Raw genomic sequence first — 25079 nt, 5'->3', positions numbered from 1 at the left:
TGCAACCCTATAAAGATTTTTTTTGTTGTTTTTTTTTTCATTGTGTTTTTTGTATATTATTTTGGGGTTCCGTAAAGGGGAACGAAAATTTTGTTATTTTTGCGCTACCACGCACGGTTTAGGAGATATAGCTCTATAAAGATTTTTTCCTGTTTTTTTTTTTTGTTTTTTTTTTTTAAGTATTCATTACGGGTTTCTTAAAGGGTTTTTTTTTTATTATTTTTGCGCTACGATGCACGATTTAGGAGATGCAGCCCTATAAAGATTTTTTTTTGTTTTTTTTTTTCATTGTGTTTTTAAGAGATACAGCCCTATAATGTTTTTTTTTTTAAATTTTGCGTTTTTTTTTAATATAAATTATGGGTTGCATAGAGGGGAACAAAAATTTTATTATTTTTGCGCTACGACGCATGGTTTAGGAGATACAGCCCTATAAAGATTTTTTTTTTTAAATTTTGCGTTTTTTTTTTTAATATAAATTATGGGTTGCATAAAGGAGAACGAAAATTTTATTGTTTTTGCGGTACCACGCACGGTTTAGGAGATACAGCTCTATAAAGTTTTTTTCCTGGTTTTTTTTGTTTTTTTTTTTTAAGTATTAATTACGGGTTTCTTAAAGGGTTTTTTTTTAATTATTTTTGCGCTACGATGCACGGTTTAGGAGATGCAACCCTATAAAGATTTTTTTTGTTCTCGCACTTAAACTATCGTGAGACATATTTCAAAATATTTATCAGTACGGTTTTTACTCACTATTATTTTTAGTCGCTTTTGGCGACATGTTTCGGATTCTTTGGGAATCCATCCTCAGGCACGAGTGTCCGCGGCGGTTGTTCGTCGTGCACTGCCCGCGCCGCAACGCAGCGCAGCAACGAGCGACGAGGCGGGCGGCGCGGGCAGTGCACGACGAACAACCGCCGCGGACACTCGTGCCTGAGGATGGATTCCCAAAGAATCCGAAACATGTCGCCAAAAGCGACTAAAAATAATAGTGAGTAAAAACCGTACTGATAAATATTTTTTTTGTTGTTTTTTTTTTCATTGTGTTTTTTGTATATTATTTTGGGGTTCCGTAAAGGGGAACGAAAATTTTGTTATTTTTGCGCTACCACGCACGGTTTAGGAGATATAGCTCTATAAAGATTTTTTCCTGTTTTTTTTTTTGTTTTTTTTTTAAGTATTCATTAAGGGTTTCTTAAAGGGGAACGAAAAATTGATTATTTTTGCGCTACGATGCACGATTTAGTAGATGCAGCCCTATAAAGATTTTTTTTTTGTTTTTTTTTTTTTCATTGTGTTTTTTGTATATTAGTTTGGGGTTCCACAAAGGGGAACGAAAATGTGATTATTTTTGCGCTACGACTTTTAGGAGATACAGCCCTATAAAGTTTTTTTTGTTTTTTTTTTTTTTCATTGTGTTTTTTGTATATTACTTTGGGGTTCCGTAAAGGGGAACGAAAATATTATTATTTTTGCGCTACGACGCACGGTTTAGGAGATACAGCCCTAAAATGATTTTTTCCCTCTTTTTCTTTTTTGCGTTTTTCAATCTTAATTAGGGGTTTCTTAAAGGGGTTTTTTTAATTATTTTTGCGCTACGACGCATGGTTTAAGAGATACAGCCCTATAATGTTTTTTTTTTTAAATTTTGCGTTTTTTTTTAATATAAATTATGGGTTGCATAAAGGGGAACAAAAATTTTATTATTTTTGCGCTACGACGCATGGTTTAGGATACAGCCCTATAAAGATTTTTTTTTTAAATTTTGCGTTTTTTTTAAAATATAAATTATGGGTTGCATAAAGGAGAACGAAAATTTTATTGTTTTTGCGGTACCACGCACGGTTTAGGAGATACAGCTCTATAAAGTTTTTTTTCCTGGTTTTTTTTTGTTTTTTTTTTAAGTATTAAGTACGGGTTTTTTAAAGGGTTTTTTTTTTATTATTTTTGCGCTACGATGCACGGTTTAGGAGATGCAACCCTATAAAGATTTTTTTTGTTGTTTTTTTTTTTTTTCATTGTGTTTTTTGTATATTATTTTGGGGTTCCGTAAAGGGGAACGAAAATTTTGTTATTTTTGCGCTACCACGCACGGTTTAGGAGATATAGCTCTATAAAGATTTTTTCCTGTTTTTTTTTTTGTTTTTTTTTTAAGTATTAATTAAGGGTTTCTTAAAGGGGAACGAAAAATTGATTATTTTTGCGCTACGATGCACGATTTAGGAGATGCAGCCCTATAAAGATTTTTTTTTTTTTTCATTGTGTTTTTTGTAGTGATGTACCGACTATTGATTTGGCCGACTAGCCGACTAGCCGACTATTTGGCGCTCGGATGGCCGATTAGTCGGCCGACTAGTCGGCTAGTCGGCCAAATTCATAAATCATTATTTCTCTTTAAAGTTTACATTCAGATGGTCACTGCAGCAGCTTTGTCTAAGTTAGGATGCATTTGTAAAACAATTTTCTAGCTCCTTTCGTCGTTTTAGCTTTTTGCGCGTAATTTAATGCATTTTATTTCACATTTTAAGCAATTAAATTACAATTTAACCAAGGAAATGCATATGCTACAAGATATTACGGCATTTAATATTCTAATAAAAATGCATAAAGTTTGTATTTGAAGGAAAAATACAAAATTTATGCATGAATAAGCCAATTGCCATTTGAGCATTTTGAGCAAAATAGACTTTTCTTAAGAGACTCGCGTTTTGTGAGGTTGTTCAAGTAATTTAATTGAAGACGCCTCAAATAATAAAAATTACATAGGCACTGTAATAAAACGTTTGTAGTTGTCATTGAATGACAATATTCCATGCCATTGAATGACAATATTCGTATGCACCCTTAACAGGTATAAAGTATAATTAATTTAATTGAATAAAATGGAAATTTTATCAAATGTATTTGCTGTTTAATTAGTTTATGACCTGTTTTTCTGTAACTAATAAAAGGCCGACTAATCGGCCATTTTGGCCGACTAGTCGCCGACTAATCGCCGACTACAAATGTGGCCGGATAGTCGGCTTTCCCGACTAGTCGGCGACTAGTCGGTACATCCCTAGTTTTTTGTATATTAGTTTGGGGTTCCACAAAGGGGAACGAAAATGTGATTATTTTTGCGCTACGTCTTTTAGGAGATACAGCCCTATAAAGTTTTTTTTGTTTTTTTTTTTTTTTTTTCATTGTGTTTTTTGTATATTACTTTGGGGTTCCGTAAAGGGGAACGAAAATTTTATTATTTTTGCGCTACGACGCACGGTTTAGGAGATACAGCCTTAAAATGATTTTTTCCCTCTTTTTCTTTTTTGCGTTTTTCAATCTTAATTAGGGGTTTCTTAAAGGGGTTTTTTTTATTTTTTTTTGCGCTACGATGCACGGTGTAGGAGATACAGCCCTATAAAGTTTTTTTATTTTTTTTCTTTTTTTTCATTGTGTTTTTAGTATATTACTTTGGGGCTTCATAAAGGGGAACGAAAATTTTATTATTTTTGCGCTACGACGCATGGTTTAAGAGATACAGCCCTATAATGATTTTTTTTTGCGTTTTTTTTTAAATATAAATTATGGGTTGCATAAAGAGGAACGAAACTTGTATTATTTTTGCGCCACCACGCACGGTTTAGGAGATATTATATCTATATATATAGCTATAATAGCTCTATAAAGTTTTTTTCCTGTTTTTTTTTTTAAGTTTCAATTAAGGGTTTCTTAAGAGGAACGAAAATTTGATTATTTTTGTGCTACGATGCACGGTTTAGGAGATGCAGCCTTATAAAGATTTTTTTGTTGTTTTTTTTTTCATTGTGTTTTTTGTATATTACTTTGGGGTTCCGTATAGGGGAACGAGTTTTGTTATTTTTGCGCTACCACGCACGGTTTAGGAGATATAGCTCTATAAAGATTTTTCCTGTTTTTTTTTTAGTATTAATTAAGGGTTTCTTAAAGGGGAACGAAAAATTGATTATTTTTGCGCTACGATGCACGTTTCAGGAGATGTAGCCCTATAAAGATTTTTTTTTGTTTTTTTTTTCATTGTGTTTTTTGTATATTAGTTTGGGGTTCCATAAAGGGGAACGAAAATTTGATTATTTTTGCGCTACGATGGTTTAGGAGATACAGCCCTATAAAGTTTTTTTTTTGTTTTTTTTGTTGCATTGTTTTTAAATATAAATTAATGGTTACATAAACGGGACCGAAACGTTTATTTTTGCGCTACGACGCACGGTTTAGGAGATACAGCCCTATAAAGATTTTTTCCTCTTTTTTTCTTTTTTGCGTTTTTAAATCTTAATTAGGGGCTTCTTAAAGGGGAGCGAAAATTTTATTATTTTTGCGCTACGACGCATGGTTTAGGAGATACAGTCCTATATTTTTTTTTACAATGCATGTGCTCGAAAAGTGCGTTTCCTACGGAGCCATATCGTGCGGAAAGTACTGCTTTTCCGCACTAGTGCTTTTTGTTTTCAATTTTTTTTTACAGTACATATGGTGCTACTTTCTCGCACTAGTGCGGAAAAGAGCACTTACCGTGCATATGTCGAAAGTTTAAAGGGCCATATGTACTGTAAAACGTACGATACACGTGCGAATAGGTAATTCGCAACTCGTGTCGATTTAAAACACTCCTTATAATAATTAAACTTATTTGCCATGATATGTTTTTTTATTTACTCGCACAATGCATAGTAAAACATTGTATGATACACGTGCGTAAAGATGATTTCCGCACTTGTTGCATAAATAGCAATTTTTTTTATCAAAGAATGAAAGAAAGTCACGGTATTAATAACCAAATTTTACTTTAGTGGTACCTTTTCCCTATCACTGTCACAAATGTATGTGGCGTTCACGTAAACGCGATATTTTTAAGATTTCCCTGCGCAATGTTGCCAGCTCGCTCGCAAATCAAACATGTACTTACAGTTCTTTTGCATAATGGTGACATTGTACAATATCTATAAGTTTTAAATAGGTAAAAAGATAATTCGACGCATTCTTTGCTTGCTTGTTGCTTGTTGTTGTGTTGTTTGCGTAACTTCTTTGAATAAGTTGCGTTAATTTGGCGCACAGGCGAAGTAAACATGCGTTGCGTACGGCAAGGTCACGCCGCGGCCCCACCCTGCACGGCCTCCGTTGCCCATTCAGACCGCCCGCTAGCTTCGTTCGAACGCAAATAATATTTTTGTAATATTTGTTTAAGCAGTGGATGCAAGTGACACAAATTCATACATCTTATTTATCCCGCATTTCAAATTAATAAGATGTAAACTCTAATATCTTTAATATTTTTTTGTAACGGTGACAGCCTGTTACATAAAAATCATCAAATATCTTATGAAGCTATGCCTTAATAAGACACAAAATCATTTAATGGACCTATTTAAACGATGAAATTCGACCTAAGTATTTTTTTTTAACTCTAATTTTTTTTTGTGTCATTTAGAATATTATGACATAGTATCAGATTGCAGTGGACGTAATTGACACAAACTATGTTTTCACACTAAAAACACTATCCTAAATGCAACACAGTTACATGTTTTCTCTCGAATATTTTTTTCTCCAAAATAATTCAAAATAAAAAATAATTACCACAAAATAACAAATTACTAGAAAAGCAAATTATATATATGACACAAAACAAAATGTAAGATTTACATCTTAACAAAGTATTCATAAGCGAAAACAGAATTGACTTTAATATTTTTATAACCTAGGGGTCAAAATATAGCCAGCGGTACAGGTCTATGTCTCATTTTAAACATAGACTGAGAGAATCATACTATCTTTGTCTTACACTAGTACTAGCACCCAATAGAAAAGGATGAGTATAGTTTTCTTTGTCCTTATTTACTGACAAGATTTGCTTGACCAACTATAATTAGTTAACAACTTAAAAACGTCAGTCGACAAGTGACAGCTGACAAGTTATGCGTTGACGGTGTACGTGTTGTGCTGAAAATTTATTTAGCAAAAAACGTAGATTTTGTTAAATAATTGATATAGAAAATAATTTGTCTTCAAAATGAAGACTCGTTTTAATACCTACGATATAATATGCATGGTCACCGAACTACAAAAGTAAGTTATCTTCGTCTTTACAAAAAAAAAATACCTTATCAATAAAACATTACTCTGCTGCAATTTTAATGAAATACTTAACTGTTATCTTAAGTATTATACAGTAGTTATAATATAAACACTTTTCAGGCTACTTTTTCTTCGTATAACAGTTATTTTTATGCATTATATTGCTTTGAAAACTTATGTTTGAATTTGTTGTTGACTACGTTTTTTTGGCAAGGCTGGTGGGCATGCGAGTAAATCAGGTGTACGACATAGACAACAAGTCGTACCTGATCCGCCTGCAGCGCTCCGAGGAGAAGGCTGTGCTGTTACTGGAGTCGGCAAACAGGTTCCACACAACTCAGTTTGAATGGCCAAAGAATGTAGCACCTTCGGGGTTTACTATGAAGGTTAGTGATTTTATTTTAGGACTGCACATACAATTAAAATACAATGTACTTTTTAATAATGTAAAGGTAGTGGAGAAATAAAACTCCTAAATTTACCAATAATATGTGTTTTCAAGCAAAAGGTACCATATTGTCGCTTGTCATAAGGACGCTCTGGCAGGTCTTTCGTATAAAGATAAAAGCAATTTTCGTCGTTATGGTAAGCGACAATGTGGTACCTTTTGATTGAAATGGGATGAAATGTTTTTTTAAAGACGATTAAACATGACATGTGGTGCAGCAATACCCAGGAGCTTTTAGAGATAAATTTGAAAACATGATGAAAACAAATAACCTGGCCTTATTGTGTAGGTACCTTATATTTACCTCTTCATCTTTACGGAAAAAGCTTATTAAAAGATATCTTTACATAACAAAAACTCCCATATCTATAATATAACTACTGAACTTATCTTTCTTTCCAATGATTTGTTTAAGTTAAATATACAAAGGAGATTATTAAAGTGACTCAGTAATAAGCAATAAAGTTACCTTTACGCTTAATATTGTTGGTCGTTTTTAGGGTTCCATACCCAAAGGGTAAAAACGGGACCCTATTACTAAGACTCCGCTGTCCGTCTGTCACCAGGCTGTATCTCATGAATCGTGATAGCTAGACAGTTGAAATTTTCACAGATGATGTATTTCTGTTGCCGCTATAACAACAAATACTAAAAAGTACGGAACCCTCGGAGCACGAGTTCGACTCGCACTTGGCCTGTTTTTTAGTATAGATTTGTATCTCCAGTAATAACTATTACTAACTATTATTTTCCAGCTCCGCAAACATCTGAAGAATAAGCGCCTAGAGAAGCTCACCCAGCTGGGTATAGACCGTATCATAGACCTACAGTTTGGGAGCGGAGAAGCAGCCTATCATGTCATACTGGAATTGTATGATAGGGGAAATATAGTGCTGACGGACTATGAGTGGACGATACTCAATGTGCTGCGGCCTCATGTGGAAGGGGATAAAGTTAGGTTAGTAGAACATTATTTAAGTAATTTAGCTAAATGTTTTATGTTAGCTCTATCACTTCATATTGCTTGTGTTACTTCAAAACAATGATGTAAATTCAAGTATAAATAACCAAAAAAAAAAATTTGCTTAGAAATATTTTTTTGAGTCAAACATATTGCCCAGTTAGTCCTGTGTATTTGTAGGTATTATATAAATTTACTCTTTAATGCTACCATATACTACTATTAATTTCAAGGATAATTGTTTTAATAAGTTGTAGTGACTAGTGAATAACTTTGTCAAAAGTTAGTTATTAATTTTGTTTGTTTGTTTTACAGATTTGCAGTAAAAGAAAAATATCCCCTAGATAGAGCAAAGTCTAACTTTGATCCTCCAGACGCAGAGGGCTTGAAGAAAATACTGGCCAACAGCAAACCAGGGGACAATCTCAAGAAAATACTCAACCCTAACCTAGGTAAGTAAGTAATGTAATAGGGTGCAAACTTATTAACATTCTTAACTGACCTTAGTCACAAAATTGGTGGATCATTACAAATATTACAATTTGACGAATTGTCAGTTAATAGCATGCACGATGGATTCACATCAAACACGTCAAATGAACCTTCTATCTATTTAGTAATTACCACAGAATAAGTTAGTATTATCATACAGAACGGCCACGCACCGCCCCGCCTCAAATCGAATTACCTCGCCCTGTGACACCAGATTAACGAGCTTTTGGCGAATGCTCAGTTCGGTTTTTAAGCAAATTACTCACTCCATTACGCATTACGCGTGTACATACGTGCCGTTTAGACATAGAAACGCAAATGATTTTTGATGTATGGCGTGTCCGCCCTGTTCGATATTTAAGTGGCAGCGCCGGACCACGCTGTGCATCCAAAAAAATTTGTCACCGTTTATATAGTGCAAAAAAAGATATTATAAATGAAGTAAATTCGAAACCAATGGTAAATTACATCAGAAATTATCTGCCTTACTTTTTTTGTATTAAACACTTTCTTTGGTTGTGGTATTTCCAAGAATTAAATCACATAATGACTGCCTCTTATCATTAAAACTTACAGCATTAAAATAACAGAACTAAAGAAAGTGAGAGGATTATTATTACCAACAGCATCCTAGCCACAGTCGCAGACAGGATAGATGGCGCTTTCTGGCAATATTGGAATAGCCTACATGCGTGTGATAGAATAAGTTACATAAGTCATATAACATAGTTAATAGTATCACTAACATAGGTTAAACATTTTAGTAATAAGCTACTAATACATTATGGAAATTTATATTCCGTATATCATATTATATATAATATCATATTATATATAATACCGTATATCCGTATATATAATATCATATTAAAATTTAATTTAATTTAATTGTCTCATTCTATCTATATTTTATTACCACAGAATATGGTCCAGCAATTATAGACCATGTTCTCCTGGAGTCTGGCCTGACGGGCAACATGAAGATCAGCACGGAACCTGGCAAGGGTTTCTTTGTAGAACGGGATTTGGACAAGCTGCTAGAAGCCGTGAAGAAGGCAGAGGCGTTGATGGAGACAGCCAGGCGGGAAGTGGCAAAGGTAACCCTATTTTGCTTGTGGTACCTAAGCCTAAAATTTGCCTAATATAACACCTTTTTTTTATACCTATATACCTATAGTCACAATAAATATATTATGATTATGATTATGAATGTGTGACTTTCTACCAAAAAGGTACCACATTGTCGGTTATCGATAAGGTGGATTTCAAATTGAAGCCATATGGAATTAGCGCCTTAGTGACAACAAAAGAGGATATAATAAGATAGAGCGGTACTGTCATAGTTAATTTTGTAACCACTGTAAATTCACTGCCACCTATCGACATACTTTAAAACTAAAAATGAAGATTTATAAAAGTACGTTAAAATGTATTTAAATATGGAAAAATGATTTTTTTATTTGCATTAATTATTTTTATATGATTTTGACCCATGTTCTTTAACTGATATGCGTTAAAATTATAAATAACAAACGAAACCGTCAACACCCTCTATACGAGAGTAGGCCAAAGCTAGTGGCGCCATCTGATCGAGAATCAAATTTTCGTGATTTTCGAAGCACGTTTTTTCCTTAGACTGTATCCATCTATTACGGAGTTATATCTATCTTTGTTGACAACCGACAATAAGTACCGTTTTACTTGAGAATGGCACATATCGTAATCGTCTCTTATGCGCTTTGCGATAAAAGCTTTTTCACGACAAGGGAAGGGGGGAAAGGGGTGGGAAAGGGCTATAAATTAAAACAAAGGGCATTTCCTACTTTTATCGCATATCAGCCCAAACACGTTTACTGCTGGTTAATATTCCAAGTATATCTGTCACACCCGCTCTGCTCGATCTAACAGTAACAGCTGCAATCTCTAAAGTCCGCAAGGACAAAAGTTATACTGATTATGATATTTATCTTTTTTGTACCAGGGTTTCATCACCCAGAAGAAAGAGGAACGTCCCCAGCCCCAGCCTGGCGAGGATGCCTTTCTCCTCACCAACGTGGAGTTCCACCCGATGTTATACGCGCAGCACAGAGCGCAGCCCTATGCAGAGTATGACACCTTTGACAGAGCCGTGGACGAGTTCTGCTCGGCTTTGGAGGGACAGAAGATTGACTTAAAAGTAAATACTCCCTTCCCGTATAGCAAATAAAGTAAAGTAAACCTAAAGGGTAAAAACGGGACCCTATTACTAAGACTCCGCTGTCCGTCCGTCTGTCACCAGGCTGTATCTCATGAACCGTGATAGCTAGACAGTTGAAATTTTCACAGATGATGTATTTCTGTTGCCGCTATAACAAATACCAAAAACAGAATAAAATAAATATTTAAGTGGGGTTCCCATACAACAAACGTGTTTTTTTGCCGTTTTTTGCGTAATGGTACGGAAACCTTCGTGCGCGAGTCCGACTCGCAGTTGGCCGGTTTTTTATTAACAAATGCGGAGTTTGACCCGATGTACGATACTTTTGATAGGGCTGAGGATTAGTTATTTTCGTTGTTGGACAGAATATCGACTTAGAAATACGTTTATTAGTATTTAAAACTTAGTAGTCACTTTAAGCTATCTCTGCACCGATTTGACAAGCGACAGAGTATTCTTTATCACTGCATATTGTCATTTAATTATACTACAAACTAAAATGCAACAAATAAATTTAGATGTCTCAATAATATATCCATCTCCTTCCAGACAATCCAAGTAGAGCGAGAAGCCATGAAGAAGCTTCAAAACGTCCGCAAAGACCACGAAAAGCGAGTGAACGAGTTGGAAGACCTGCAAGTAACTGACCGGCAAGCTGCTGAACTTATATCAAGGAACGAGCCGCTTGTGGAACAAGCGAGACTCGCTATACAAGCAGCCATCGCCAACCAGGTGAGATAGATATATACTAGTGAGAGAGACAGCAAAGACCACGAGAAGCGAGTGAACGAGTTGGAAGAACTGCAAGTAACTGACCGACAAGCTGCTGAAGTTATATCAAGAAACGAGCCGCTTGTGGAGCAAGCGAGGCTCCCTATACAAGGTGCCATCGCCAACCAGGTGCGTTAGATATAGTAGTGAGAGAGACAGCAAGACCACGAGAAGCGAGTGAACGAGTTGGAAGAACTGCAAGTAACTGACCGACAAGCTGCTGAACTTGTTTCAAGGAACGAGCCACTTGTGGAACAAGCGAGACTCGCTATACAAGCTGCCATCGCCAACCAGGTGAGACAGATATACAAGTGAGAGAGACAGCAAGACCACGAGAAGCGAGTGAACGAGTTGGGAGAACGGCAAGTAACTGACCGACAAGCTGCTGAAGTTATTTTGAAGGAACGAGCCACTTGTAGAGCAAGCGAGGCTCCGTATACAAGGTGCCATCGCCAACCAGGTGAATTAGATATAGTAGTGAGAGAGACAGCAAGACCACGAGAAGCGAGTGAACGAGTTGGAAGAACTGCAAGTAACTGACCGACAAGCTGCTGAACTTGTTTCAAGGAACGAGCCACTTGTGGAACAAGCGAGACTCGCTATACAAGCTGCCATCGCCAACCAGGTGAGACAGATATACTAGTGAGAGAGACAGCAAGACCACGAGAAGCGAGTGAACGAGTTGGAAGACCTGCAAGTAACTGACCGGCAAGCTGCTGAACTTATATCAAGGAACGAGCCGCTTGTGGAACAAGCGAGACTCGCTATACAAGCAGCCATCGCCAACCAGGTGAGATAGATATATACTAGTGAGAGAGACAGCAAAGACCACGAGAAGCGAGTGAACGAGTTGGAAGAACTGCAAGTAACTGACCGACAAGCTGCTGAAGTTATATCAAGAAACGAGCCGCTTGTGGAGCAAGCGAGGCTCCCTATACAAGGTGCCATCGCCAACCAGGTGCGTTAGATATAGTAGTGAGAGAGACAGCAAGACCACGAGAAGCGAGTGAACGAGTTGGAAGAACTGCAAGTAACTGACCGACAAGCTGCTGAACTTGTTTCAAGGAACGAGCCACTTGTGGAACAAGCGAGACTCGCTATACAAGCTGCCATCGCCAACCAGGTGAGACAGATATACAAGTGAGAGAGACAGCAAGACCACGAGAAGCGAGTGAACGAGTTGGGAGAACGGCAAGTAACTGACCGACAAGCTGCTGAAGTTATTTTGAAGGAACGAGCCACTTGTAGAGCAAGCGAGGCTCCGTATACAAGGTGCCATCGCCAACCAGGTGAATTAGATATAGTAGTGAGAGAGACAGCAAGACCACGAGAAGCGAGTGAACGAGTTGGAAGAACTGCAAGTAACTGACCGACAAGCTGCTGAACTTGTTTCAAGGAACGAGCCACTTGTGGAACAAGCGAGACTCGCTATACAAGCTGCCATCGCCAACCAGGTGAGACAGATATACTAGTGAGAGAGACAGCAAGACCACGAGAAGCGAGTGAACGATTTGGAAGAACGGCAAGTAACTGACCGACAAGCTGCTGAAGTTATTTTGAAGGAACGAGCTGCTTGTGGAGCAAGCGAGACTCGCTATACAAGCAGCCATTGCCAATCAGGTTAGTTGTGGATACAAAAAAAACCTCAACCTACCATCTATAATAAGATTAATAAGTTCAAAATAGTAACTTCGTCTATGCCAACGGATTCACATTTACTCGTAAAGGCACCATGAACCACCTGAAGGGGTGCGGTGCCAATAGCACAATCAAATCATTTAATTAGTAATTTCGTGTATTATTCTTCTTCCTCGCGTTATCCCGGCATTTTGCCACGGTTCATGGGAGCCCGGGGTCCGCTTGACAACTAATCCCAAGAATTGACATGGGCACTAGTTTTTACGAAAGCGACTGCTATCTGACCTTCTAACCCAGAGGGGAAACTAGGCCTTATTGGGATTAGTCCGGTTTCCTCACGATGTTTTCCTTCACCGAGAAGCAACTGGTAAATATTCAATGATATTTCGTACATAAGTTCCGAAAAACTCATTGGTACGAGCCGGGGTTTGAACCCGCGACCTCCGGATTGAAAACGCTCTTACCGCTAGGCCACCAGCGCTTTGCTGTGTATAAATATCATATGTATTCATTTATTTACTTTTCTCTGTCAGTTACTAATTTTTAGGGTTCCGTACTCAAAGGGTAAAAACGAGACCCTATTACTAAGACTCCGCTGTCTGTCTGTCCGTCTGTCATCAGGCTGTATATCATGAACCGTGATAGCTAGACAGTTGAAATAAATTTTCACAGATGATGTATTTCTGTTGCCGCTATAACAACAAATACTAAAAACAGAATAAAATAAATATTTAAGTGGGGGTTCCATACAACAAACGTGATTTTTTTTGCCGTTTTTTGCGTAATGGTACGGAACCCTTAGTGCGCGAGTCCGACTCGCACTTGGACGGTTTTTTGCATTGGTGGATAACTTTTCCGTTAAGTATAGTATAATTAGTATATGGTTATAAAAATAGTTATAATAATTTTCGTACAGATGTCCTGGGACGACATAACGCTTCTCGTAAAGACGGCCCAAGAAAACGACGACCCGATCGCCTCCTGCATAAAACATTTGAAGCTCAACACCAACCACATAACGCTATCCCTCTCTGACCCGTATGAGGATGAGGTGCCGCCTATGTGTGTCGACATCGACCTGTCTTTGACTGCCTTCGCTAATGCTAGGAAGTAAGTTATCATTATCAAACACATCTCAACACGAACCACATCTCTGTCCCTCTCTGACCCTTATGAGGATGAGGTGCCGCCTATGTGTGTCGACATCGACCTGTCTTTGACTGCCTTCGCTAATGCTAGGAAGTAAGTCATCAAACACATCTCAACACGAACCACATAACGCTATCCCTCTCTGACCCGTATGAGGATGAGGTGCCGCCTATGTGTGTCGACATCGACCTGTCTTTGACTGCCTTCGCTAATGCTAGGAAGTAAGTCATCAAACACATCTCAACACGAACCACATAACGCTGTCCCTCTCTGACCCGTATGAGGATGAGGTGCCGCCTATGTGTGTCGACATCGACCTGTCTTTGACTGCCTTCGCTAATGCTAGGAAGTAAGTCATCAAACACATCTCAACACGAACCACATAACGCTGTCCCTCTCTGACCCTTATGAGGATGAGGTGCCGCCTATGTGTGTCGACATCGACCTGTCTTTGACTGCCTTCGCTAATGCTAGGAAGTAAGTCATCAAACACATCTCAACACGAACCACATAACGCTATCCCTCTCTGACCCGTATGAGGATGAGGTGCCGCCTATGTGTGTCGACATCGACCTGTCTTTGACTGCCTTCGCTAATGCTAGGAAGTAAGTCATCAAACACATCTCAACACGAACCACATAACGCTGTCCCTCTCTGACCCTTATGAGGATGAGGTGCCGCCTATGTGTGTCGACATCGACCTGTCTTTGACTGCCTTCGCTAATGCTAGGAAGTAAGTCATCAAACACATCTCAACACGAACCACATAACGCTATCCCTCTCTGACCCGTATGAGGATGAGGTGCCGCCTATGTGTGTCGACATCGACCTGTCTTTGACTGCCTTCGCTAATGCTAGGAAGTAAGTCATCAAACACATCTCAACACGAACCACAACGCTGTCCCTCTCTGACCCGTATGAGGATGAGGTGCCGCCTATGTGTGTCGACATCGACCTGTCTTTGACAGCTTTTGCTAACGCTAGAAAGTAAGTATAGTGTGTAAGAGTAGGGGGTAAAAATTACAGGTAGCAATTCTCAATCGATTTTCGTGTTTTTTTTTAGCAAGTTTCTATAATTATTGTTTGCTTAAACAAGACTTAGAGCCAGTTGCGTGAACTACAATTGATAATTCAATTTTTCCCCATACAATACAATTTAGTTTCTTGCGACCCTTAAGGATTTTCCACACTGGATGCGTTCTGCGGTCAGCGGTCAGTTCAAACCCGCATTATGTATGAACAACATTGACAGCCTTTGAAGTTGAAGTTTGACCTGATCGCTGCCCGCAGAACGCATCCAGTGTGGCAATTCCTTTAATCTCGTATAAATAAGCTTATTAAAAATTTAATATCATATGGACTCATTTGGTAAATTCAGTTTTTTTTTAATGGCTGACGGAGCTATGGTGGTTCTTGGTCACAAAGCCACTAGTTGTCTACCTTGTTTAATAATTTGAAAGTTTAAATTACAAGCATCACAAACTGGCGTAACCAGGGGGGGGGGGGGGGGCAGAGGGGGCAAGTGCCCCGGGCGCCATCCAAGGGGGGGGGGGGGGGCAAAAGGCAGGGAAACTTTTGTCAGTCGTCAGGGGGCACAAATTTAGTGACTGTCCCGGGCGCCATATCCTCTAGCTACGCCCCTGATCACAAATAAACTTTGAAATACCTGTGTTTACCAGATACTACGACATGAAACGCAACGCAGCAAAAAAGCAACAAAAGACCTTGGAGTCAGCAGACAAAGCCCTCAAGAGCGCCGAGCGGAAGACCAAACAGACCTTGAAGGAAGCGCAGACCATCAGCTCCATCAGTAAAGCCAGGAGGACCTACTGGTTTGAGAAGTTCTTCTGGTTCATATCCTCGGATAACTACTTGGTGAGTTGACAAAGACCAAACAAGACTTCAACTATTTGAGCTAAGGGGATCCCATGCCCCAATGACCTTCGATCTGAATCCCTGTGACGTCATTGTGTCATGTTTCATATAAATTAGTTCCAAAAAACCGGCCAAGTGCGAGTCGGACTCGCGTTCCAAGGGTTCCGTACATTACACAAATTTTAACAATGTACCTATTTTTTATGTGCAACGTGAGATGTCTTTAAATAATCCGTAGGGGTCGGATCAAAAACTAAGTAATTAAGTCCGACTCACGCTTGACTGCACATTTCTAATAGGTTTTCCTGTGATCTATAAGGTTAAGAGCTATTTTGTATATTTTTTTCAAAATAGTTTCGGAGCTCGGAGAATAATTGATGTGTAACACTTAAAAACTTTATTTTTTAATTTTCTCATTTACCTCCCAAAAGTGGCCCCCATGTTTAAAATTCATTTGTTTACGTTACATGTCCGTCTTTGGGTCACAACCTTTCGTATGTGTACCAAATTTCAACTTAATTGGTCCAGTAGTTTCGGAGAAAATAGGCTGTGACAGACGGACAGACAGACAGACAGATGCAGGAGTGACCCTATAAGGGTTCCGTTTTTTTCCTTTTGAGGTACGGAACCCTAAAAAGAAACTGATTTGACCAGTAGGAGAATACTTTATTGTCTGCAATATCTGTACATAAACAATTGTTCAGGTGATCGGCGGTCGCGACCAACAGCAGAACGAGCTTCTCGTGAAGCGCTACATGCGCTCCGCGGACGTGTACGTACACGCGGACGTGTCCGGAGCCTCCTCCATCATCATCAAGAACCCGGGCGGGCCCGTGCCGCCGAAGACACTGGGCGAAGCGGGCCAGGCTGCTGTAGCCTACAGGTATAGTTACCTCAATTGGTCGCTAGATGTCGCTGTACGGATAGAGGTGATGTCTGCATCGCGCTAACGATGTGTCGACGTAGAATCCATATGTAGCGAAAATGATTTTAGTAATGGGCTGGATTTATCTAGTCGGATTTCGAGGTTACAGGAACAGATTTCCATCACCAAAAGAAACCCCGGCCATAACTGGTAAGTCTGGTAAAGTGGCTATGGGCGATGTGTAATGAACCCTCATGGACGTCGGCTGCCGCTCCGTTGGTGGGTTGACGAACGGCAACCACCCAAACACGTAAAAAATGTTGATTGAAACTTTGTCAGTTTAAAAATGTCAGCCGGTGGAAAGACCGTCAGCTGATGCCCTGAAGGGTGTAACACAAAAGCCAGGCGTCAGGTCAGGTCCCTATTTGATCCCCAAAACATGTTCTTGTTGACAGTGTGGCGTGGGAAGCGAAAGTCCTGACAAGCGCGTGGTGGGTGCACGCGCACCAAGTGTCCAAGTCGGCGCCCACCGGCGAGTACCTCACCACCGGCTCCTTCATGATCCGCGGCAAGAAGAACTACCTGCTGCCGCAGCACCTGCAGCTGGGCTTCAGCTTCCTGTTCAGGGTAAGGTTCTTTATATCTAGCCTAGGAAGTGTGCAGATTAATTTTTCACCGACAGTCACATCATTTAAAAATTAACGTATTAAGTAAAGAGAAACTGATAAAAGCCTCCAGTACTAGAGGCAAGATTCGACCGCGACGTTTTAAGTATTTGCGACTGATAGTCATAGTCATAGTCATTTATTCATATAACAATATACATTGCGTTTGAATTTTACATTATATCACAATTACAATCCCTCTCAATCATCAATCTTGATGGCTTAAATCCTAGGCGGGTGGCATACGGTGACCCTCGTCCCAATATTCCCAATTTCCTGAAATACCCTGTAAATCCTGTGTCCCTTTCTAGAGTTCCAAAGGGTAAAAACGAGACCCTATTACTGAGACTCCGCTGTCCGTCTGTTTGTCACCAGATCTCATGAACCGTGATAGCTAGACAGTTGAAATTTTCAGATGATGTATTTCTGTTGCCGCTATAACAACAAATACTAAAAAGTACGGAACCCTCAGTGGAAGAGTCCGACTCGCACTTGTCCAGTTTTTTGTCTCAAACGTCTGATCTTATAACCAGTTTTTGAGAGCTGCGTCTACCCGTCCGCTACTATCTTTCCTAAAAGTCCTTTCCGACTACGTTAGCAGTAATTCTAATTACCCACTTTTCGTATACAGTTAGAAGACAGTTGTATTGAACGGCACAAGGGCGAGCGCAAATCGACAGTGCCTGAGGACGACGTCTCATCTATCGTGTCAGAAGCCACCACGGCTTTGACGATGGACGAGGGGGACGAGGAGATCGCAGTCTCAGAAGATGGTAAGATTCAATAAAGATATATTTTAGGTTAGATTACTGGCGCAGTCGGTAGGATGAATCGGGTGCCGCATCTTGCGTGTCGGAAGCCACCACGACTCTGACGATAGACGATGAGGATGAGGAGATTGCAGTCTCAGAAGATGGTAAGATTCAATAAGGATATAGATTGCAGTCGGTAGGATGTACCGGACGCCGCATCTATCGTGTCGGAAGCCACCACGGCTTTGACGATAGACGAGGGGGACGAGGAAGTTGCAGTCTCAGAAGATGGTAAGATTCAATAAAGATAGCTTTTAGGTTAGATTACTGGCGCAGTCTGTAGAATGTATCGGACGCCGCATCTATCGTGTCGAAAACCACCACGGCTCTGACGATAGACGAGGTGGATGAGGAAATTGCAGTCTCAGATGGTAAAATTCAGTAAATCAGTAAGTTAAGCATTTTTAAAGCAGAGAAAATATATATCTCACAATGATTTTGAGCTTTATTTCAAAGCAATGGGGTTCAATTTAGAGACCCGTTAAAGGGTTAAAAAAAATTCGTATCAGTGTTACTGGCACAGTCGGTAGGATGGTAAAGTACCTTTATATTTTACTAGCTTCTGCCGGCGACTTCGTCTTCGTAGAATGATGATGATGAACGGCAAAAACTATTCCATGTCCTTTCCCGAACCTTAAACTTTCTCCATACCAAAATTTCATTTAAACCCATATAACGGTTTAAGTGTGTAGGTTAAATCAGTATTAGTATGGATTAGCATAGTCAGTTACACGGACACAGAGTTACCTAATCCCGAATATGATTTAAAACTACTACGAAGATAGTAGCTTTGAAACCGTCTTCAAGGGAACGCAGTGTCAGAAGCATTTAAATATTTTCATTGGCAAAGTAATAGTGATCAAATTTGATCGAACCAATTGATTATGTTGAACAATATATGTGTTGTAGAAGGATCAGATGAAGACGACAAATCGCAAGAGAAAGAGGAGAGCTGTGAGAAAGAGCCGCCAAGCGATAAGCCCGCCTTAGACGACATAGAAGAGGACAGCGAAAGCGATGACGAAACTTTCCCTGACACGCATATCAAGGTAAACTGAGACGGAAGCATGATGGAAATAAACTAGAAATACCATTCGGTAATATCAATCGGTTCTGTTAGTATCCGTATTTTATATAATAATATATTATTGAAATTTAAGCACTACTTATAAAAACGTGTATGTAAAAAATAGTTCTCCATCTTGCACTAACTCTTTTGTCGATGTTAGAAGCTATTTGTCAGATGAATCTTCAAAGCTAACCAATTATGGTTTACGAGAAGAAACCCATTAAAATTTTATTATGAGGTCGATATTACCCAGCCAAAAAACCACTATGAAATTTTAAATTTATATTTAAACAAGCTGTTGCCCACGACTTCGCTCGCGTGGATTTTTTTCCCGATCCACACTTTGAACCTCGTTTTAACCCTATGAGGGGATGAATTTACAAAAGCACGATTTTATTTCTTACTTTCTTATATGTGTTTTCCTACGAAGTTCAGGTCCCTACTCAATTCGCCTCTGGTAAAAAATTTCAACTTCGCTGTAATAAGCTTTCATCTGTTTTAATAAAATAGCTATTTACGAAATTTCAAGCTCCTATCTTAAAATAAAACTTGAAGCCCATAGCCCATACAAATTTTCATCCCCTTTTTGACTCCCTTAGGCCCTTAGGGGTTGAGTTTCTCAAAATGTACACATTATAAATGTAAATGTAATTTCAACATTCTAGCTTTTGTAGATTCGGCTCTGCGTTGATGAGTCAGTCAGTCAGTTCAGGACACATGTATTAGCTTGACCTCCTACCTATAGTACTTCTTCAGTTCGATGAAATTTTAATCATATTCAATTGGAACAGTCGTTTTTGCTTTGTTTTGTTCAGTTTTCAAACAACGCCAAATTGAACTCTGTTTCCTACACTATAGGTTGAAATTTCAGTGGCAAATTTTGGATTTTACATTTCTTTGGCTCGAGCCTTAGGAGAATAAATTATTTTTCTTCCTGTCACAGGTCGATCACGGAACAGGAGAAGTTATAATGCAGTCGAAAACACGGACCATATCAGAAGTATCAAACAACAGTGAGTATCTAGTATAACTGGATCGGTCATGACGGGTGGGGGAAGTTACCGAACGGGATAATCTCATGTATCTTTCAGTAGGAGTAGCAGAGAAAGCACTGTTATTGTTTGTCCTTGTCACAGGCTCACATTTTTTTATTCCCCACCGTAAATTTAGTATGATTTATGGTGGGCTACAAATCCACTCGATCAATCATATAGCACGCGTATAGCTGATCTATGTAATGCTAGGGACTTTAACAGATTTACCAATAGGAAGCTGTTTATTGATCGTGGATGAAGAGCGGAAAGGGAACCCACAAATACTTAACGAACAAATATCTAACACGAGAATGTTTTATTATTCTTATCTTGTTATGTTTGAAACACATCAAACGTGAATTATTTATGCATTCAATCTAAAGTCGCACCAAAGTCAACAAGTTATTGTGAAATTAATACAACTATATCATGCATGTCGCTTAGTGAACGTTTTCAGGCAAAACGTACAATGTAATTTGACAATAAAGACGATATATGTGAATTTAAGTATCTTGCGTTTCAATAATGTGATATTATTGAAAAACGATAATGTACCTTTTGTCAAAAAAGACCCAAATTATTGTTTCTTACTAGGCGACGACAAGCCACTTTCATTCCCGTCCCTACCAAAGAAGACCGGCAAGAAGACACACAAAGAACAGCAGAAGAAAGAAGATAAAAAGGAGGAAAAGAAGGAGCCGGGCATGAAGCGCGGGCAGCGCAGCAAACTGAAGAAGATCAAGGAGAAATACAAGGATCAGGATGAGGAGGATCGCGCGCTCAGGATGAGCATACTGCAGGTGTAGTGATAACCAGGGTGCCTAGCCAAGGTGACTTGCGCTACGATAACGAAACGCTTTGTGTCTCTCTACCACTCTTCCATATTAGTGCGACAGTAACAGTTGCGTTTCATTCGCTACGGAGCGTAATTGATTGGCATGTTGGCTACGCACCCAGGGCCCGTACATTTCATGCCGTTGACGCAAAAATGACGTAATTTAACATAAGACAGGGAGTTTTTATAAGAACACTACAAGATTTAGGTAATCTGTTGACGCGTAGAAAAATAAATACTTGATACGTGTTGTTACTTAAAATCGAAGAGGATATAATAAGATAGAGCGGTACTGTCATAATAAATTTTGTAACCACTGTAAATTCACTGCCATCTATCGACATATTTTAAAACTAAAAATGAAGATTTATAAAAATACGTTAAAATGTATTTAAATATGGATAAATGATTTTTTTATTTGCATTAATTATTTTTATATGATTTTGACCCATGTTCTTTCACTGATATGCGTTAAAATTATAAATAACAAACGAAACCGTCAACGCTCTCTATACTATACTATAGAGTAGGCCAAAACTAGTGGTGCAATCTGATCGAGAATCAAATTTTCGTGATTTTCGAGGCACGTTTTTTCCTTAGACTGTATCCATCTATTACGGAATTATATCTATCTTTGCTTAAAATACATTTAAAAATTAAAAATATGTTTTTAATAACCTAAAAATATATTAGGTATTTAGTTGAGTGACAATAAAATGAAAGTCAGGCGTTTCTGTACCGATTGTCAAGAATCTGATATGAAGGAGGTTGACAAATTGTTAATTATTACGAAAATACTAATTGTAATCATACTCTATGTATAGTCCTCCTCAACGGTTTCGATGACGGCGACCTCAGCAATTATGGATTACGCCTATTATGGGCTCGAATGTGGCTGGCCAGGCCGAACCTGGTCTTAAAGACTCTATTGCAGGTGCTACAATAGTAGCGTATGTATGTAGATTGATTTCTGTGCCACTTCGTGCTTTGTCACAGTAACAATCAACTTTGCATAGGCATAAAGTGGCACAAAAATCAAATTCCTTGACCGTCAGAGCAGAATAATCAAATGTCGTATCGACTTGTCAAATCAAGTCATTTGGGTGTGTTCTTTGCTACATGTAATTAAAAGCGTTTTTAGGGTTCCGTACCCAAAGGGTAAAAACGGGACCCTATTACTAAGACTCCGCTGTCCGTTTGTCTGTCTGTCACCAGGCTGTATCTCATGAACCGTGATAGCTAGACAGTTGAAATTTTCACAGATGGTGTATTTCTGTTGCCGCCATAACAAGAAATACTAAAAACAGAATAAAACAAATACAATACTTTTTTTTCGTAATGGTACGGAACCCTTCCTGCGCGAGTCCGACTCGCACTTGGCCGGTTTTTTAATGTACTTTTCGATACCGTCGCGATCACAATTTAAAATTTATATATTATTTTTTTATATTCTCTTCTCCGTGAATTTAATATACTTTATTTTCCTACAGTCAGCAAACACCCTAAAAGACACGAAGAAAAGCCAAAAGAAGGCAGCAGCCAAGAGCGGCAAGCCCGGCAAGACGAAGGGACCGAAGATACCCCAGCCCGCTCCGCAGATCTTGGAAGCGGAGGACGAGGAGCCGGAGGAGCCTGAAGCGGATGCTGAGGTTTGATTTGTTTTTTTTTGTTTCTACATAATGTTGCAAGCAAAATTTGAACTATACCCAGAAACAAAAAACTGGTAAAAACATTTTTACATATCCCGAATTTTGTCTCGGAAGTTTCGGGTTTCGTAATCCGTCCAAAATAAGTCTTTAACGCGGTGTTTCGTTGTATTGTGACGTTTTCAACCAAAAGGTACCGCATTGTCGATAAGGTTCATTTCAAATTGAAGCTATATGGAAATAGCACCTTATTGACAACTGACAGTAAGAAATCTTTTGGTTGAAAATGGAATGTATGATCCTAACATATTTGGGGCATTTTCTATGAAAAGGGACCTTATTGTCGATGGCGCTTACGCCGCACAGCGTCACGCGGCGTTGTATTTATATCGGAGCATCGTTTATAATGGCGTAAGCGCCATCGACAATAAGGTCCCTTTTTATAGAAAATACCTCATTTGTTAAATGTTTAGCCGGAGCAACAAGGCGCGGATGTGGAGATATTGGACCAGCTGACCGGCTCTCCACTATCCGAGGACGAGCTGCTGTTCGCCATGCCCGTCGTGGCGCCCTACTCAGCTCTGCACAACTACAAGTAAGATGTTATTCTATATCAGGGCAACACTGCTTTCGTATGTCCGGCTGTTCTCTACAAGCCGCATTTTTGCAACTGGCCCCGTAGCCAACATGCCAATCGCTAACGCTACGTAGCGAACGAAATGCAACTGTCCCTGTCACACTAATATGGAAGAGTGATAGAGAGACAAAGCGATTCGATGGCGAATAATGATTTATTATGAACATTTTGTGCAGGTTTGATAATTTTATAGAATTTTATTGTCGATTTAGTTGTTGAAAATATTTTCAAAGACGGAGCTATGGGGGTTCGGGAGATCTACAGCCCACAGAGCCACCACTGGTTTTTGCCACTCAGTCTCAAGCATAGACCAGGGGTGTGGCATACGCGTTGCAAACCCTTAAAAAAAAGTACACGTTTTTTAAGAACCCCACACTGCAGTCCTTTGGAAAAACCGCTGCAAAGCTAATTCCACAGCCGGAGCGTCTACGGGAGGAGAGTCCTCTTCAACCGCACAGTGCGCGACCATTTAGGGTCCAGGGTGCGAGAATGAACACCCAGCCGACAGCGAACAGTACAGCCTCCGCCATGTTCATTCTAGAGCTAAATGAAGTTTAACACATTTCAACGTTTCAGGTTCAAAGTGAAACTAACCCCAGGTAACAGCAAGCGGGGCAAAGCGGCCAAGACCGCCGTCGTGGTGTTCACGCGCGACAAGACCTGCACCCCGCGAGAACGAGACCTGCTCAAGGCAGTGAAGGAGGAAAACGTCGCGAGGAACTTCCCCGGCAAGGTCAAACTGTCGGCGCCGCAGTTGCATAAGCATAAGAAATAAGGGAGGATGCTATTATGATCAGAACTCTTAGTCTTATGTCGCCCTAGTACTTTTATAACAGTCATCAGTGTTTTAAGCAATGTTTACGGTGTTTAATCCATCAACCAACTACAGTCTCTTACAGTTTTTCGGCTTTTCTCGTATACCTAAGTATATTTGAATACCACATTTGACATAAACCTTCTGAATTAATTCATACATTTTGAGTCTACAAAGCGATCTAAACCGCCGTCGTAGTTCACGCGCGACAAGACCTGCACGCCGAGGGAACGTCGTGAGAAACTTCCCCGGCAAGTTTAAACTGTTGGCGCCGCAGTTACATAAGCACAAGAAGTAGGAAAAAAATAGCCACAACCGAATACAGAACCTCCTTCTTCTATGAAATTGAAGTCGGTTAATAACGATCACGTAACTCTTATAAGCAATCTCTAGTAGGTACTTTTATAAGCAATACCTAACCTAACACAGTTTTAACGAAATTTAGCGTTTTTTATTTCATCAGCTCCAACTTATCCAATACACTCCCAAAACTTTATAAAGAGGAGCAGTTCTCAGAACTTTATTCTTTGAATTATTGTAATTACAATGTCCATAATTTCATCCTACATTATACGTATTGAAAAAATTAAACCAAAAAAGGGTAATACAATCAAATTTTAAGAATTTCGTTAATAGAGAAGCGAATCTGGTTTACGTATCCCAGAAGAAAACTTAAAGACAAATGATCTATTGATGAGTGAGATAGTAGATATAAACAACGCGCAACACGCGCAGAGATATTACATATCTCTGGTGTTACAGGCGTCCATAGGCTACGGTGACTGCTATCCATCAGGCGGGCCGTATGCTTGATTGCCACCGACGTGGTATAAAAATAAACAATTTTGATATTTGACGTAAATCTCGTTATCTCTATTTTAATAGATTTTTCACTATGTTATTGATATGATCATCCAATTATATGTTTTTCCTACAGCACTTTTTACACGTTTGATATGTCTCTACAATATCAATTCAATAGTTCTTATTTATGTATGGATTACAATACAATAATAAAATACTGATGATATCGATGTTTTTGTTGATAAGTTAAAATATAATGTTGTTTGAAAAAATTGTT

At 39.0% G+C, this 25079-nt stretch overlaps 1 protein-coding gene across 1 annotated transcript; it reads left to right on the top strand.

Annotated features, from left to right (window-relative positions):
• The first annotated feature begins 5927 nt into the window (after positions 1-5927).
• On the top strand, positions 5928-24940 carry LOC134748152 (ribosome quality control complex subunit NEMF homolog). The gene is made up of 18 exons (XM_063682860.1): positions 5928-6081; positions 6305-6476; positions 7294-7496; positions 7815-7951; positions 8913-9088; positions 9973-10167; positions 10738-10920; positions 13514-13707; positions 15426-15621; positions 16326-16504; positions 16942-17113; positions 17783-17924; positions 18873-19012; positions 19976-20045; positions 20661-20866; positions 22392-22550; positions 23021-23142; positions 23761-24940. Exons 1-18 carry the CDS (start codon positions 6026-6028, stop codon positions 23957-23959), a joined length of 2901 nt encoding a protein of 966 aa, XP_063538930.1. The 5' UTR covers positions 5928-6025; the 3' UTR covers positions 23960-24940.
• The last annotated feature ends 139 nt before the right edge of the window (positions 24941-25079 follow it).

Source organism: Cydia strobilella, chromosome 16 (genome assembly GCF_947568885.1).
Source record: "Cydia strobilella chromosome 16, ilCydStro3.1, whole genome shotgun sequence".
NCBI classification, from domain to species: domain Eukaryota; kingdom Metazoa; phylum Arthropoda; class Insecta; order Lepidoptera; family Tortricidae; genus Cydia; species Cydia strobilella.
The sequence above is the reverse complement of the archived record's forward strand: the minus strand, read 5'-3'. Positions and strand labels throughout refer to the sequence as shown.